Raw genomic sequence first — 17877 nt, 5'->3', positions numbered from 1 at the left:
CCCTCCGATTTCTCACAATGTGCAGAGAAATGTTTAAGATCACTGTTCAGATTTTCCAAAGCTTCCCTAGTGTAGATAATAGAGTGAGATTGATGATTGGAGAGGAAGTCTTTCAAAACGCTGTTGAGTATTATGTACGCAAACTTGAAAAGCAGGGACTCAAGCAGGACTGAATGGGTCTTAATCCCAACCTTAATCCCCTCATATAGTGAGACCAATACACACAGTACCTGATGATCTCTGCTAAGGCGTCTGTTAAACCAGAATTCAAATTGGTGTCCACCTGCCGAATCATAGCTGATAAGTGCCGAGGGGGATGTTGAATCTGGGTAGATGAAATAAATGATGGAGAAGAAGCAGAAGAAAAAGGGATAACAGTAGAGAGATCAGGAGGTGTATCCAGTAAGAAGGAAGAGTTCAGTGATTCCACTGCAAAGGTCATGGAGGAGGTGCATACAACCTCTATTGAGGTCAAGTGTGGAGTAGAGTAGAACTGGCAAAGACATGAGAGCATGATGGCAAGTTGTCAGGTAAGGAATCTTTCACGGCAAGCTGCAGCTACGAACATACACAGCTAATCAGCTGCAGACCAGATCCTAGATACACAGGACCAAAATAGGCAAAGCGCACAGAAGGCACTTGAAGTGAAGAATCCGTACAAGCTTCTTCACCACCCTGTGACACTGAAAGAAATGGCTCAGATGTCCCAGCCCAGGGAAACCTAGGAAGTCCACTAAAATTGTCCTGAAGACGGCACCAGAACACCAGCCACCAACTCTGTGCCAGAAACACCATTAGTGTCGACTAGACAAATGTGTAGTCAAACCGACCACACTCTAAGTCACCTGTTGTACTAACTCACACTGAAAAAATGTAATGCAAAGAATAAATGTATGAAGTACTTTTGTATTTGAGATGCTTTAAACAGTGTTTAATCACCCGGTAATAACGGGCAAGCAAAAGGTTTTTGATGATATCTCTTTTATGCTATTTTTTAAACCACAAGAATAAAATGTGTAATTGTGTCACATGAACTTTGGGTGTTCTCTTATGTACAGACCGCTTATAGTGATCTGTCAAAGTGTGCTGGCTCTTTCCACGGCCGGTGTCAACAAGGAGGGGTAGCCTAAGTCCTTGTCTTTCTGTCAAACTGCCATACCCCCTCATGATTTAGGCCCCCCTTACCAAACAAGAGGGCCACACTACCCCTTCACATTGTAAACGTAGAGTAGAACTGGCAAAGACATGAGAGCAGGATGGCAAGTTGTCAGGTAAGGAATCCACAAGAGGTAGTATCGCCTGATCACGAGAAGGATCAAGTGGACTCTGTTAAGTAAATCGTAAAGTGATCTGTAATGCGGCTCTGATTTGCAGGAGGAGGGGGTGGATTCCACACAACGTACAGGACCACTCTGGACTTGACAAGAAATTGGGTGGCCGACGGAGCGTGGAGCAGAGGGCCAGGATCCGGAGACCGAGGTAATGGCAAATTAATGGCCAAAAGCATTTCCTGATCAGTTAAGGGAACCACATTAAAAGGAGGGGTTGTCCATCTTTTCCCACTTCGCAAATTGTACATAGGCGGCCTCAAGATAATATTGCTCGAGGTTAAAGGATCAAGTAGAACAATGAAAATACAGGAGGCTCATAGTAAATTACCTGGCAGTGAGTGAAACTACTCAACTCGAGAGGATAGCTCAGGGGCAACGTGATTGCCTTGGAAGCAAGACGTCACAGAGCACCACAGGTTCGATCCCCGGTTCCGCGCTTAGAAACCTCTGGGTATTAAGCACGTTATGAATAACATATCATAACTGCTACCCTGCTTAACTGCTACACTCAGTCACAATCGTTCGTGCGCGCTTTCAGTAGAAAATGAGGTTTTATCCTGAATGCAACACTGAGCCAATAGCTCCCAGGCAATATAGAGTCCAGAGGGACGGAAGAGTCAGGCAGGCAAAAGTACTGGATCACAGAGAACAAAGCCAGGAAGTTAAATGCCAAGTGTCGACGACAAAATCCCAAAATGGAGGAGGCACCCCGATAACCACGGCGGTGTCCTCCTCCTATCCTCCCCCTCCCCAGGATGAGGGGGAGGTGCCCGCAGGAAGCGCGGCAAGACAAAGGGAAAGCCCGCGAAAGGAAACAGCGCGGCAAATCGGAAGAAAAGCCCGCGAAGGGCAACAATGGAGAGGGGAGGGGCTACCCCCCTTTATAACAAGCGGGCTTCCCACTGCAGGCAGTATCTAGCCTTGGCAGTGGGACGCCCACCTACCAGCAGAGGACTTCGTTTTGGACCAGCAGAGGACTTCGTTTTCGCCATGGAAGAAAGATTCCGTTCGAGTTCGTTCGTGGGGTTTCCAGTTGGAAGACTGTTCCAGCGAAGTGGTTACAGTGACGAAGGAGCAGGGTTACAGTGAAAAAGGAGCGTCGAGCACAGGGAGAAAGCTACGGTCGAAGGTACGTGTGGGGGAGGGGCAAGGAACAGGAATGGTTCCTTGGTGGGGCGGGCCCATATGGCCCTGGGTAACACCCACCCTCCCTCTGCTACCTCGCCTGGGCGGGTGGTACACTCTCTGGCTGCTGCGCAGCGAAGAGGCCAATGCTGGTGTGGGCGGCCTTGCGGCAGAGGCATTAGAAGGCAGGAGCGTTAGTATGAAATATATATATGGGCGGACATGAAATTCTTTCTGCCAGCCGGTCAAGTGGCATAGCGAGTAGAGCGCTCGCCTTGACATCCGTGCAGATCCCGCTAACGCAGGTTCGGATCCCGCGGGGCGCCTTTCGATAAATGAGCACCACACAGTGGGTAATAATAAGCAGCGCTCGCACAGATACCTGAGCGTTCGTAGCGCTATATAAGTACCGAATTATTGTACATGATGGTAAAGGAGTGCAGGGGCTTTTCATTTTGCACCGTTCTTTGTCTGCCGTCGTCGCATCCGAGTGGCCTTTCAATGTTGCGGTATATATCGGCTCTTACTATGAGCACATGGAAGTTGTTTATTCTCTTGGTAATCGGAAACGAGCACCACACAGTGGGTAATAATAAGCAGCGCTCGCACAGATACCTGAGCGTTCATAGCGCTATATAAGTACCAAATTATTGTACATGATGGTAAATGAGTGCAGGGGCTTTTCATTTTGCACCGTTCTTTGTCTGCTGTCGTTGCATCCGAGTGGCCTTTCAAGGTTGCGGTAGATATCGGCTCTTACTATGAGCACATGGAGTTTGTTTATTCTCTTGGTGATCGGAAACGGGAGTGCGTATATCCAGTTCGGGTGTGCACTAAGGGGATTCTTTGCTGATCATTTCAGAAGATGGCTAAAGTGGCATTTAAGTGATGGCAAACTCTGTGAACGGGGTAGCAGAATCGAATGATTAGAGGTTAGATTAAGCACGTGCTTTGGAGTAAACGTCTTTGCGTGCGGGTGGGTGTGATCATTCTGTTCGCAGTTAAAAATTGTGTGCGCTTCCTGGGAGATGATAAAACCAGTATTATTAAATGATAGTATGTGGGGAGTTCGTATCCTGGGGGAAATAAGCGTTTTTTCCCTAGTCTGGTGCCATGTCGGTGCATTCGCACGTGCGCATGAATACGCTGTGTGTGACGATGGGTAGAGGAGGTGCCCAGGGCCTCAACATGGAAAGAGGGAATGGAGCGGCACCTATAGAAACCAAGGCTGCACAGAGAATGCAACGATGTGTTTTGCCAAGGTGAGGCGAACAGGCCGGGCATGGAATACCAAAGCAAGGGAAAAATTTACTCAGTTAATCTGAGGTGAAATTATGGTCCTGTGTGTTATTAATACGCCACTCGCAATTGATCTAGAGGTGGGATTATGTTTGTGGGTATGATAAAAACGCTACTCCCCGCTGCAGCACATTTCAGCATGCAAGGAATTGGTTCCTGGGCTGCTCGTAGAGGGACAAATACGCTGGTCGGTACGCAGCAGCTTGAGTGCCCTGGGATTTAGTGCGGTGGCAGGGGCTTATGAGGAATGGATGGTTGCCTTTGGTGTTTATTCTTCGGGTAAATTTCCCCTGTATGGCTCTGACAAAGGGATACCACCCAAGGCGGACTGGTCTTCACAGGGTGTGGTAAGATAAGTTGCGTGGGCGCATACCGCTCCTGTGAGTTTCGTGAGTTCATGGGGAAGGTAGGGGAAATAGGGCAGGAGTGGTAAATTGGCGTATTATGTGGCCGCTCGGTACCGGTTTAAATGCGGCGGGGGGTTCGTCATTACGTGCAATGGCGGGCAACCGTGCCTGAGAGGCCATGGAAAGGAATGGTTGGTTAATAAGGGGATGTATCCAATGGGGCTGCAAATCCGTACCGTGGGCGCATGGTGCGGCGAACAAAGGAAGGGCGATGAGCACAGCTCAGGTTGGGACCCTCGAGTTGCACCACCAGTGGCGGGCTAAGGGTGACAGTACGACAACAGGGGGCTAAACAAGCAGTTGGGGCTCCGCGGATCCGGTTTGAGATTCAGTCATTTTAGCTCGGGTTTCACCATTGTTGGGGTTGGAGGCGATTGGAGGATTGTAGTAGGACGCGGTAGGCTAGGCAGCCAGGCCGAAGGGTAAGTTGGTAGGACATGGGGTATTCTATGCAGGTCACACGTTCGAAGCCCAATAAGGCCTACTCAGCCTTCACCCTTTCAAGGACAGTAAACAAGTACCAATAGCGGTTGGGTTGATAGTGTAAGTGAAGATGGGGTCTGTATAGCGCGTCGGTTTAAAAGCATTAAATAAATAACGCATCAACAGCATTATAAAAGTTTGCCCTGTTCCGGGTCGCTAGTCAGCGGTAGCAGTCTGCATGCATAGAAAGGCTAAATTATGGACAGCACAGCAGCTCTGAAATTAGCATAGCCCGGGGCCTTGTTCCAGACCTGCTGCCGGCGCCATTAAAAGGTGCTCACGGTGGCGAATGGCTAGCCGTCCATCTGGTTTGAATGCTAAGGAAAGGGGTTCAAGGCTAAGAAAGGGGAGTTGGTTGACGCTAGGAGGAGGCAGATTGTGCATCTAGAAATTCCTCTTACGCGGCGATAATGTGCGGTATCACTACTGGGTCACAGCAGGCAGGTTATACGACAGGAGTGATAAGGAATAAGGGGTGGCCCCAGGCGATTCCCCGATCAAACAACTACTTGGCTGGTGGCAACCTAGGCTTTAGAATGGGCAGGAACGGGCATGGATCGTGCAACAAGCGGCAGATAGTAAAGTGATCTGGAGCAGGTTCCTGACTCCTTGGGTCCGGGTTAGACATGAAATCGCGGGATGGTGACTATGGGTTAAAGAAGGTTAGCAGCGTGGCAGGTCCCCAAACCACTGGGGGCGTGGGGGTAACTCAAGCACCTACGCTGTAACAGGCGATAATTTATTCCAAAGAGGGACGCCTTACCGGGGGGAGAAGTATTCTGATACGGCGTGACAGGGTGAGTGCCGGTAGGGGGCTGAGGACATCAGCAGCATTGGGGTCCCACAGGTTGGGGAACTACCGTCATGGGGTACGGGCGAGCAGTGCAGGGTTTTGGCAGGCGCTCGTAAAGGATTAATTCATGTGTACAGCCAGGTTCAAGGTGTGTTAGGTGCCACTTTTAGTTGACCGGCGGGACATCCCGCCAGCAGCAAACTGATTGTGTGCGGCCAGGAGAAAGGCAGAAGGCAGCAGCCATTGGTTACCTTGTTTAATTCCACCGGCGGAGACATTACTAGATGGCGACAGATTAAACCGCAGCGCTTTCCCGTGGAATTGCTCATTAAAGGGTTAATTCGTTCAATTGGGCCATGGTCTACCGAGGCTGAGCGTTCCATAGGGATCATAGTTTGCGCTCTGTGCATGGCAGCTACTACGGGCTGCATAGGTTGGCCGAATTGCCGCTTTTGCTAGAGGCAACTCTGGTCTGAGGCTGGCTTTTTCCGAGACATCTCGACATCTATCAATGGGTCAGCAACACGGTAAACCAATACATCTCCTAGTCAGCATAACTGTGGTACGCTTTTAACCGGGGCAGGCCAAAGGGAGACTGGTGGGCCGAGCTAGCACGAACTTCCCTCCCTCTCGCTCGGCCGGAGCCACATAACACAAGAAGCGCCTGGTAGGTGGGGTAACTCTTTATGACATCCCTGGCTGTCAGGGCGGTGGCATACAACACGTATTGAGGGTAAACCAGTACCTCAGGGGGTGAAGGTTCTGGGGTCGGTTTGGGTACCCACAATCTGGGGTAAACCGGGACCTCTGGGGCGTGGAAAGGGCGAGCTTGACTGGAGGGGCCCATTGGGGTACACAGCTGTTCAATTTGCGGCCAGGTCACGTCCTAATAACTAAAGTGGGGGTGCTCATCAAACAAACAATGTGAGTTGGCATCCCCTGTAATTAACAGGTCAAGGTCGCATAGTGTTTAGGAACACTAGAAGGGGGCATTCTAACTCGTTTTGCACTTCTCGGGCCTGCGCCTCTTGGGAGCCTAACGGCAAGGGCGGCTGGGGGTAGCAACAAGGGACCAGCTTCGCCCAAAAATGAAACGGCGCTCTCCCCGCCTACGGACACCTGCAAGGGCAAGGTAGGCTCAAGCACAGAAGATTGGGAGAGTTGGGCCTACCAAGGACTTGGTGCAAAAGAATAAGGGGAAACAAGTAACTCCTGCAAGGGCAGGCAGGGGTGTCCCGGAGCGGGCCCGCCCTGGGTAAGGCGGAGGTTAAGGCGGAACAGGAGGGAAAGGCCCAGAGGCAGAAATGTCCCAGAGCAGGCTCACCCGAGTCAAGGCGGAGCATGATGGAAAGGTGTCAAGGGCAGAAGGGTCCTGGGACAGGCTCCCCCCTGGTTAAGGTGGAGCGGGATGGAAAGGGGACAGAGAGGAAAAGGAAGAAAAAAAAAAAAAAAGTCCCATGAGCAGGCACAGGGCGCTCTTTGCAGGAGATATCTGCACAGCTGGGTGACACAGAGAGCGCATGGTCTGAGGGATTCCCAGGGTAGAATTGAATGGCACGGGGTGCCAGGGATGAAAGGGGCACAACTGCAGGGGCATGTGCGCAGATTGCTAAGGAAACGGCAAAGCCGGACATATTGGTCATACACGTGGGAGGTAACGACCTGAGAAGCCTGGGAAGGGGGGCTCTGATGCAGGGGATGATGGTCTCCCTACAGGAATTGGCCAGTCGAGTGGGTGAAACAGAAATCATTGGGTCAGAGATAATCCCGAGGCCGGAATGGTCAATGGCAAATTCTGCAGGGGCTTTGGCCAGATCAAGCACGGCTTGATTAATTTAATTTACCCGGGGTATTTTCAGAAGGAGGGGGTACATTTGTCACCAGGGTACATTTGTCACCACTGGGGTTGGAGCTAGTCGACTGGATTCTTTGCGCAAAAACCCTAGAAAAGTGAGGAAGGTAGCAGGGGGGAGCCACAGTGGGCGGAAACCCACCTGTGGCGTGGCGGTGTTTGGGCAACCAAACACAAGAGACAGACTCCGGATGAGCCAGGAGAAAGCCGGAAGGGTCTTCGCCCTTCTCAGACCAGCGCCCCTTGGGAGCCTGAACGGCAGGGGCGTCTGGGGGGAACAACAAGGGCTCAGCTTCCCCCAAGGAAACGGCACTCTCCCCGCCCAGGAACACCTGCATGGGCAGGTGAAGCTCAGGCGCAAAGGGTTGGGAGAGTTGGGCCTATAATGGACTTTGGGAAAGAAAGGGGGAAGCAGGTTATTGGACACGGAGCAGTCGCTGCATCTTCTGAGTTATTTCCACTAATGTGTACAGTGTGGTTTTATGCTATTGTGGAAAATAAATCTGCGGCCTTTTTTATGCCAAAAAACAAAGCAAGACTCATTCTACACATTTCTTGGGGGGTTAAAGAAGAATGTGTTTGATATATTTGAGGATGTCACATTCCGTGCGTGGTTACATTAAAGTGATTCAGATAGCGAATGAAAAATGACCATTTAGCATTAAATTTGGGTATAGAATTAAGATTGTTTGCCATGCACATTTCCATCTTTTGCGTGAGACATATATTGTTCCACCAACTTCTTATACACAAGGAACGAGAATTTTTCCAATTGGCAGTTATACATTTCTTAGCTAAACAAATGAAAAGATCATAGAGCTTGGATGCACCAGAGGGCAAGTGGGTGGTAATAGCCAGACTACCTAAAACAATATTCATAAATGAAAGTGGTATGTCAATGAAAAAAATAGAGTTAAGGTATTTCCACACTTGTTGCCAGAACTTAAGGGTATAGGGACATGAGAAGAACATGTGCTCATACGATGCAGGAGTGACTCCACATGTCCAACAATTATCATTGTTATTGATATTGGATAGAGATAGTCTGGCTGGTGTGATGATATATCATACTCCTTTGATGCTCCCAAGATCTTTACATGTGAATTTTGATCCGATCACTCAACTGAATATTTATTGTAATATATGCCAAGGTGCCTCTCTTCATTAATATTTACCTCCCTTCCTTTTTCCCCCCTCCCCTCACATCTCGTGTTTGTCAATTGTCAGTCTTGTGTTTGTCTTCCCCCACTTAAGACATCATAATGCAGAAATCGTTTTACACTAAGTTTAGCACAATACTGTGCCATGGTTGTTTTCAATTGTATTGACAATTTGTTCCTCTAATGCTTAACTCCTAAATATACACAGTGTACTAAATTAATTGCTCTCTCGGAACACCTTCTTGTACCACTGTTTAACCCATACCATTGTATAGGTTTTACTGCATTATGTTTGTGAAGTTATGACTTTATGATTGTATACTACATAACTTAATAAAAATTATTAAAATAAAAAAAAAAAGAAGAATGTGTTATTGCGATGTAATGGGTCCAAAATGGACGGATGCACGGGTTATTCCACACTGAAATTGACACAAGCAGGCTGATACAGAGTAGCTTGCGTAACTGCTACACTCCGTCACATTAGTTCGCCTCTCGTTGGTAATAATAACAAAGTATACTCATAATGATCATGTTGAATATCAAACTAGATTTGATCATTCACAGGATGCGGTGTGACTAATCCTCCAGACAAAAAAAAAAAAAACACACCACATTTTATGAATCCTAGTGCAGTGCGTCTGAAAGGGAGAGAGGAGCAGCACATCTATTTTACAAGTAGGGTACATCTGTATAAGCATTTAGTTCCCGTTGCAAATGTCAAAACTCAGGGGGCCTTGGCAATAACCAGCACAATCTTACGCACAGAATATACGTCCGGAGAATAGCAGAAAGAGCAGATTTTATAATCCACATCACAAACAAAAACAAAGAATCCCCATATTTACAATCCAATGGCAGCCAGGTGGACATTGGCACTCACCAGTCTTGAGACTCAATCCACTCGGCCAAGAACTGGCGCAAATCCATGGGCAGACGGTCTAAGCTGTACAGGTCCTGAACCTGCTCAAGGTAGGCAGTGTCCAAGCTTTTCAAGACATCCCACTGGGTCATGGTACCACAGGCACGGAGGCTGACACAGCCGACGGGTGGCACTTAGTGAGAAATGACCTGTAAGGACATGAGCAACAGATTATAGGATACTATCCAGTGTCATTCATTGCTACGGATACAACTGCATTTAGATCAAGTAACTCACCCAAAGCCACAAATGGACCATGAATGCTGAATCGAATTATACAACACACACACCCACTCAAGATTTCTTCTGTACAAACCAGACACAAGGTTAACATTGCAGTGCCTTTGACATCGAAGAACCCAAACAGCAACATAAAATCGCAACAACCAGAGCCATAATCGGAGGAGACCTACACACAAATTCTTCGGTAGTCAGATTGGGTCATTTAGCCTTCATTTTATCAAGTGCTTGCATAGGCAAACAGAGATTTGCAATGACAGTGAATTAAAGAAAGTGGTTACTGGTATTAGTCCAGCAAATAATGTGGCTGCTGAGGAAGTTGTACGCAGCTGCATTTTCTTAAGGCAAAGTAATGTAAATGTGGGCACATGGTGAAACCGCAGGTTGGCAAGTGGAGTATGAGACACATTTTCCACAGTTATGCTATGTTGGGAGAATGCCAGTCAGAAACAGAGCAGCCCTGCACAAAATCTACTGAAAAATCAGTTCTTAAACAAAATATAAAAACCTAAATCCCCCAGCCTCCGGGAATTACAGAAATCTCACTAAGATTGAAAACAATTGTACTTTCAGAAGGAAAAAGCCAAGACAGTAGACTGGCCAATCACATGGTGAGCTAAAGGATCAGTGCACACCGGCTTCGAATCAGGGCAAAATAATAGCCAAATTTGTGGTAGTATTCAGGGTTTAGTTCCCAAATTATTCTTGTTTCTTAAATAATGAACTCCTGGGTCATAATACAGCCATTTGTGTCTGACCACTGTGACAAATCCAGGGTATTCGTCCCTTCTCCCTAGGGGGAACCATGCCCTTGCTCAGAAAGACTTCCTTAAAGGTCTGGGCAAGTGGGATCTCACTGGGAGCGACTTCCCTCTCAGGGACAATGACTCTGTTCCGATAAGGAACTCCCAGTCCGCAATCCACTTTTGGCTACATGGGAATTGGAAAGACAGTTGTTACTTTTTTTTTACTCCACTAACAGTGACATTTTTTTCTATATCTTTGCACCTCCAGGTAATGCTGGATCTCGCCTGAACTCCACAGTCAAAGAACAGCAACACATCACTTTCATTTGTGATACTATTTTGGATACACCGAATAGTGATATTTCTTCCAACTCTTGGGCTCCAGGTAAGTCTGGATCTCGTCTGAGTGCCACAGTCAAAGAAGGACACACCCCTTTTTTGTGAACATAAATCAAGAGGAACTAGGATTCAGACAGAAAATCCTTCTCAGGGAGGAGCGTAACTCCTATGCAGAAGCAAGCGCAGTGGTCGAAGTGAGCGGGAGCGGTCGGAAGTGGTGCTCCCCTACTTTTATTTAAGTTTTACGTTCCTATACTTTTATTTTAAAAAGAAACCGTTCCGGAATGGTAGTGTAGGAATTAGTTGAAACTTGCACTTTCAGTGCACTGCACCGAACGTTCCCCTAAACAGCAGTCGCATGTGTTTTTGAGTTTATATTGTGCGTGGGGGGGGGGGGTGGAGATGGGGTTTGTGTGGAGCGGTGGAGGCCAGTAGGGAACACAGTTCCACTACTTATTTTTGTATACTTCGACCACTGAGCAAGCGTCTGACAAGAACATGTCCTGGAGGGGCAGGGCGATGCTAGACCAGGGAGCCGGCAGTGGCGTGGAGAGTGAGCAAATTGCTACCCGGACGCCAGGAAGCCAATGTCAAGAAAGAAATGTAGACAAACAAACATACTTCTCATCTAGTGGCTCAACCACAACAAAGCCATGGTGGGCCTGGGGCCCAGAAACCGATGCCGAGACCAGACTGTAGAGGGGTGCCCTGATCCCCAGGCTCTGCACGAAAACTACATTTTCCGTTAAGATGAGCAACAGAAGGGAAGCGAATGCTCCCGAGGAGAGAAAGCAACCGAGAGGTGCGAACTTTGATAATAAAGGTTGGGGAAGCAGACAAGATTACAGGAGCCTCATAAACCCGAGCAGAGAGAAAGCATCTCAAAGGGACATAGGGCTTTGGGGAGCCAGAAGAAACTAAGGGAATGCCAAAGCTGGGGAAGTGAATAGAAAGCCAGAGGACTTTGGGGAGTCCTGAGAATCGAAGACTAACATTTAAAACTGGGAGGGCTATCAGGGTTGTGAGAAATGAGAAAACCCAAACGGGCTGAGGCACCACAGAGTCTGAGAGACGGTAAGCCTGTCAGAGAGCTTGGGGACTTTATAGAGTCTGAGAATGTTTAACAAAAAGAACTGTAGAGAAAGATAAACTGGAGGGTTTCAAGCATCAAGTCGAGAATTAGGAGAAATCATATGAAAAAAAAACGTATTTGTTCTGAAGAAGAGGAATGGAAGATATGGAAGAATGGAAGATATTAACATTTAACCAACAGAATCTGCAGAGAGCTGTGAACTGTGTTTTGAAACCTTGATGAACCTTGTAAACCCATGGAAAGGAGATCCTTGGGAACTGTGTTTCGAGACATTGATGAACTTTGTAAACCTGCTGAAAAGAGAACCAAGAGAACCGATTGATGGAGCCTGGCAGAAACCAAAGACGGAGGATGGCCAGTTAGCTTCTAGGATTTGGACTCTGGTCTATTTAATTTTGGGCTTCACGAGCACCCTTAGTTTTATTTTTTATCAGGCAGGCAACTTCCCTCACAGCAGTAGGGCTAGAAAGGCGTTTTCATTTTAAAAATAAATAAAAACCCTGTAACATGGCACTTAGTAGTCAGAGTCCTTGTTCTGGTTTGCCACAGTACCTGTTCTTAACACATGGGGAGTCCCTAATGTAGTATCCTAATGGTGTGGGATGGTGTTCGTCTCAGTAGTATCCAATGCATATTTATATACTGTGCACGTTCATCTTGCATAGCTGTGCAAACCACCACGTTCGGTGTCATTAAACTTGACAAGACAATAAACATTTGCGTGATAAACTTTGTCTCTTATGTTTTGAAAATGGATACACTTAAATGACTGAGTTTAAACCAGATGAAACGCTAATTGCATTTGAAACCACCAGACAGGGAACTTGCTCCATTTGTGTGTTATTGAGGTGAACCAGGACAATATACCCGGTATTACACAGATGTTATTTTTCGCAGTTTAGTATGTTTAATTAGCTTTAACAACAAAATTAGGAACAGTAGCCCACTCCAACGTGGAATTAAAGCATACAAAACGATCAACAAAAAACGCATGAACTAGTATCAAATGCATGCAGAAAAGGTAAAACGTGCTAAATTAAGGAATAATAAAATTAAAATTCTTAAACAAGAACTTCCATGAAATATTTTATTTGATAATGTTGAAGTATTTTGGAGACCACTAACAGACTTGTTAAAAACTAATAGCCCCCAAAATAAGCCCTTCCATTGGATTGTGGGTGCTACCATCTATCCCACCTTCTCGCATGGTACCATGGTTCCTGTTAAAAGTATCTAATGGATTCAACTGATCACTTCACAACACGTTCTACAACAGTAAGAGGGCTGCTGTTGCAACGTACCAATATTGGACACGATGAGAAACATTTCTCAATCCTGAAGTGCAACGATAAAATTCTGAAATTTACTAAAAACGCAAGCCAACACTATTTTGCAAAGCTATTTCAGCCCTCTTTCCTTCTGTGTATGATTTATCTTTCTTTTTTTCCATTTTGTTCTTTTTTTCTCACGACTTCCCATGAAGCCTTCTCTTTTCATTGTTCTATCTCCTCCATCCTTTTTGGTATTCACTTTGGAGCTCATTTTGCTCCATGTTGTAATTTGGCAGCAGGGAGCCATTATGTGTAGACATACACGTAGGTGCTCTCCGCTACCAAATTGTGCTCATTGGCACGACAAAAGACAGCATACACACAATGCAAATGAGTAAACGCTCCCTGCCACGCTTGCATTGGCAGGCAGCATGTCCAATAGATTCCTGGAGTCTGCCTGCTTTATGCTGGCACATAAAGCCAGGAGGCTCCTTAGGGATTCCCAGCATTTGCCAAAAGTGCTAAAACATACCATTTTAACTATTCTTGTGGACTATTACTTGCGTGAAAATCCTTGCCAGAGAGCATTGTAAAAGGACCTTTAAAATCATACTTTCTAGCTCTGATCTACAATACCTGCCAAATGAAATTTCCTGAATTTTGTCTGCCTGCTGCTATTTTTAAAAGGACAATAAGAACATTTCTTTTAAACCTGCAGTCAATAAAATACAGGGGATATTTCGAAATGTATACCCTTGCTTATGCTTGTGCATTAGTGGAATCAATGGCAAAAGGAATCTCGGTTTGTGGGTAGAGGGGCTCACAAGATTGAAGGCTATGTGAGCAGGAGGATAGGTTGTGCCCGTAAAGTTAGAAGGTGTGGGATACAAAATTCACTTTGCCCAGGGTGGCAAAACCCTTGCACCATCATAAGTGGGCCCTAAACATTCCGTTTTACTTCTGCATTGCGATATGTACTGGCCGTGACTGGTGCTAGGGCAACACCTGCATGCTATTGAAGTTTTGGTGTACATGTGCTCTGTAAGGGGGCAGAAGTACGAGTCAGACACAGGGGCAGTAAATTGGTTGGCATAGACTTTTATTTAGAAAAGGATATCTTGTCCCTTTTAATATGAGGGTTTGCCCTACCTCACAAAAACACTAAGGGCCCAGTCAGGATGTCCGTAAAGTAAAATGTCCACTGCCCTGTGTCTAAACCTATTTCCGTTCCTTACACTTTTTTTTTCAACATGGTTGTTTATTGGCGTTTGTAAATAACCAAGGCATTATACATTTTACTGGCTTGCTTTTAAGAACAAAACAAGAGAGACAGCAACAACAAAACAAAAACAAACAATTACGACAATGATAACGCCTCAACTGAGGCGAACTTAAGTTTGGGTGGGAGGTGTTCCGGAGGGGACCGGTGGGGATTGCAGTTGTCACATCTCAGCTCTATAGAACTTCTGATCACTGTTCGTGGTTGGGGGGACCGCTGTGTGTTTGGGCCGGGGCAACTCCGCCTTGTTAGTCCATCTTTGTCCACCATCTGAGTGATGGTGGTTGTCTGGCTATGCCCGGAAAACTCTGTACAAAATCCAAGAAACGGTCCCAGATGTTGTGAAACTTGTTCCTGTTTCCCTGGCGGATGGCAGTGATTTTCTCGGCTGCAGCGATGTCCCAGCATTTTACCCACCAGAGCGGGATTGCTGGACCTTCCGGGAGTTTCCAAACTTTGGCAATCGAGATTTTAGCCGCCGTTAATAAGTGCGTACAAAGGTTTGCCAGGTTGCCGGTCAGAGGATACTGTCCGTCTCCCGTGTCTCCCAGTAAAATAATGCCTGGGTCCCATGGGATTGACAGGCCTGTGATCTGACGGATCTGCTCTAGGACTTCGCTCCAGAATCTTTCTGCTTTCTGCATTTCCAGAGGAGATGGAACATTGAGCCTGTATCTTCACAACCTTGCCAGATTTGTGGGGGGTCGGGGGGGGGGGAATAGTGGGTTTGCATTTGTGTAAAGTTTCGGGGGTCATGTACCACCTGTAGCAGACTTTAATGGCTCTTTCTTGGTTTGTAACGCATCTGGAGGCCTTATGAGTTCTTGCCCAGATGTGTGACCAGCTGGCAGCATCCAGTTCCCTGCCCAACTCGCTCTGCCGTTTCATATAGGGCTCCTTCACTTCTGGGTTTGTCCTATCCAGTAGCCTATACAGGGTCGGAATCTTGCCTTTGGGTGGCGAGGTCGTTAATGTGTGTTCTAAGGCTGTGAGCTCTCTGTTACCGTGGGACCGAATCGTGTCGTGGGACAGCCAGTGTCGGAGCTGCGTGTATCGAAACCTTTCGGCCTCTGGTACCTGGAACTTCCTTTTACAGTCCTCGAACATGAGTAGGGAATCCCCTTCGTAAAGGTTTGACACGTGCCTTAGCCCCCCCGCCTTCCATCTGGCGAAGACGTTTTTCCCTTGCCCCGGGGTGAAGTCTGGGTTTTCCCAAATTGGTGAGAGCTTGCCTGTCGTAGTTCTGCATTGCCACTTCCTTGCTGCCTGCTTCCAGCTGTCTACTGTGTTCCTCGTAGATGACAGGGGCCCTTCATTCAGGGGATATTTAGGCCCTCTGATGTGTGGGAGGAATTCCAGAGGATATTGGCACCAGTCCTCTTCTGATTTCAGCCAACTAGGTTTATTGTCTTCCTGTTGCCACGTGAATGCAGCAGCCAGCTGAGCGGACAGACAGTATCTCTCGACTTCGGGAACTCCTAAGCCTCCGGATCCCGGGCTTTTGAGCAGTACCTTCCTGGCCAGTCTGGGCTTCTTGCCCCCCAACCCCTGTTCCTTACACTTTTAAAGTAACTAAAGAAAACTGAAGGCTCAATATTTACTTTCAAATCAGTGCTTCGGATGAGATTTTGAGGTGGGAGTAGTTTACTCACTATTTTTAAACTTTGAGAGTAAATGTGATTTCAAGAGAGTAAAAATGAGCTTTCTCCTTTGCAAGTGAGTAAAAAGTATGTGACATCCAGCCAACATGTGCAAAGAATTAAACAGCAAGGAAATCATTACAATGCCACAGCCGTCTGCATTGTGACAGAAAAGCAGGTTTCTTTCACAATTAAGCATATGGTGCAGTGGCACAAACACCATTCTCACAAACGGAACAGATGAGCACGAACACTGAGTTTCTCTTGAGTATAAACAAAGGGTACAACATCAGTACAAGCTTTTTCATGCTTCGCTCACAAAGAGCAGATCAGCTTGAGTAGGAACCGTGCAGGCTTCCCCACACAAACAGAAAAGGCGAATCAGGGCAACCCCAATGCAAGCTTTCATTATGTGAACAGGTGGGATGGATCAGTGCAAGGTGTAAAGCAAGCGTGGAAGATTCCCACACCGAGAACAGATCAAGAATGTGTCTCCGCAGTAGAAGCACCTCTCATATAAAACATGTGTAACATAGCCTTCAGTAGTGAACACTCCAATCTTAACATAGAAAAAGTAAAGCTTGGATCTCTGTAGGTCATGCTTTCCTCACATAGAACAGGAACGGTGCGAGTGTCTCAACAATGCAATATTACCCTACCTGGAACGGGTCAATTGTGGGTTATAACAGTATAGGTTTTACTTGCATAGAGAAAGAACTGTATGGGATGGAGCAGTACAAGCACCCCACAGTGAAGAGGTAAATTAAAGGGCCTCACCACAGCAGTGCAAGCCACACACACACACACACAAAACTGGTAAATCATAGGACTCAGCAGTTCAAATTACTGTCACAAAGAACATGCCCAGCATGTGCCTCATCGATAGAGCAGTGGGAGAAGCAGGAACAGTTAATTGCCTCAGCAGTGTCAGATCCTCAAAGATGGAATAAATATAACTGGAATCAGAAAAGCTTTTCAGTAACAGTAGGAATTCAGTAAACCAGTATTAGGAATCCAGCCTTAGAAAACCAAATTATTTCTATACCGATTCCCAGCCACTATACAGCTGGTTCACTTCCTAAAACATGTTGAAGGGGATGTTAATATAACACAAAGCGATAAGTCACTCGCTACGCTGTCATTATTTCTGTAAGGTCTGGCCATTTGATCTTGTCTGTATAGATTTTATTTTCAAGACACAAAAACCTGGCCAAATACACAGTAAAGCAAATATGAATTGTATTAGGTGTTGAGGTTCGATAACAGAATTGTCTTTTGAAGTTTAATGAAAGTCCTCATTTCCTGGAACTAGTACGACCTAATGGTATGCCAATAGTATGATACAACAGTGAAGAGAGATAAGGACTCGATGCTAAATTGTAGATCTAATCTCATGGTCAAATGTTGGCTCGACACAATTAATGATTTGTTATTTATATAGCACTTTTGCTAAAGGGCTGCACATACAACATATTTACATATAATTAGCACCCAGCCGAAGTTCTCCACCACCAGCCAGGTCTGTGTTGCTTGGACCTCTTGGAAAGTCACGTCTTTCCCTTACAGCATCCCAGCCTTCTGGTCCATTGCCACGGAACCAGCGTCGGTTCCTCCTCCAGGGCTGGCTTGACACTCCATCCAGTCCTGCTTCCCTTTTTATGATTGAGGCTGCCTCATGAAAGCTTCACTGCATGTGTGTTGGTTCTGCAGTGGGCTTTTGCCTCCTTTTTCCCCCCCGTCTTCTTCGTCTCAGTGGTACTTTGTATTAAGCTTGGGCAAGTCTCGCTCTTCCTCATTCCCGTATGGTTAATAAAGCCCTCTACTCTACAACACATAAAGGTATGGGGGACTCAGTGGGGTACAAAGAGTATGGGGACACCGATGGAGTGGATGAATA

General features: G+C 46.6%; 1 protein-coding gene across 8 annotated transcripts in view; it reads right to left on the bottom strand.

Moving 5' to 3' along the window:
• Positions 1-17877, bottom strand: part of STAT2 (signal transducer and activator of transcription 2) — a 1902691-nt gene that overhangs the window by 1869380 nt on the left and 15434 nt on the right. For all 8 annotated transcript variants that reach the window (XM_069653700.1, XM_069653696.1, XM_069653703.1 and 5 more), the window contains exon 2: positions 9334-9521. In XM_069653700.1, the coding sequence (XP_069509801.1) occupies positions 9334-9464 (131 nt within the window). In that variant the 5' untranslated portion in view covers positions 9465-9521. The remainder of the gene's footprint in view (positions 1-9333; positions 9522-17877) is intronic.

Source organism: Ambystoma mexicanum, chromosome 3q (genome assembly GCF_040938575.1).
Source record: "Ambystoma mexicanum isolate Mex_15411 chromosome 3q, UKY_AmexF1_1, whole genome shotgun sequence".
Lineage (NCBI taxonomy): Eukaryota > Metazoa > Chordata > Amphibia > Caudata > Ambystomatidae > Ambystoma > Ambystoma mexicanum.
This window is presented reverse-complemented; position numbering and strand designations above follow the sequence as displayed.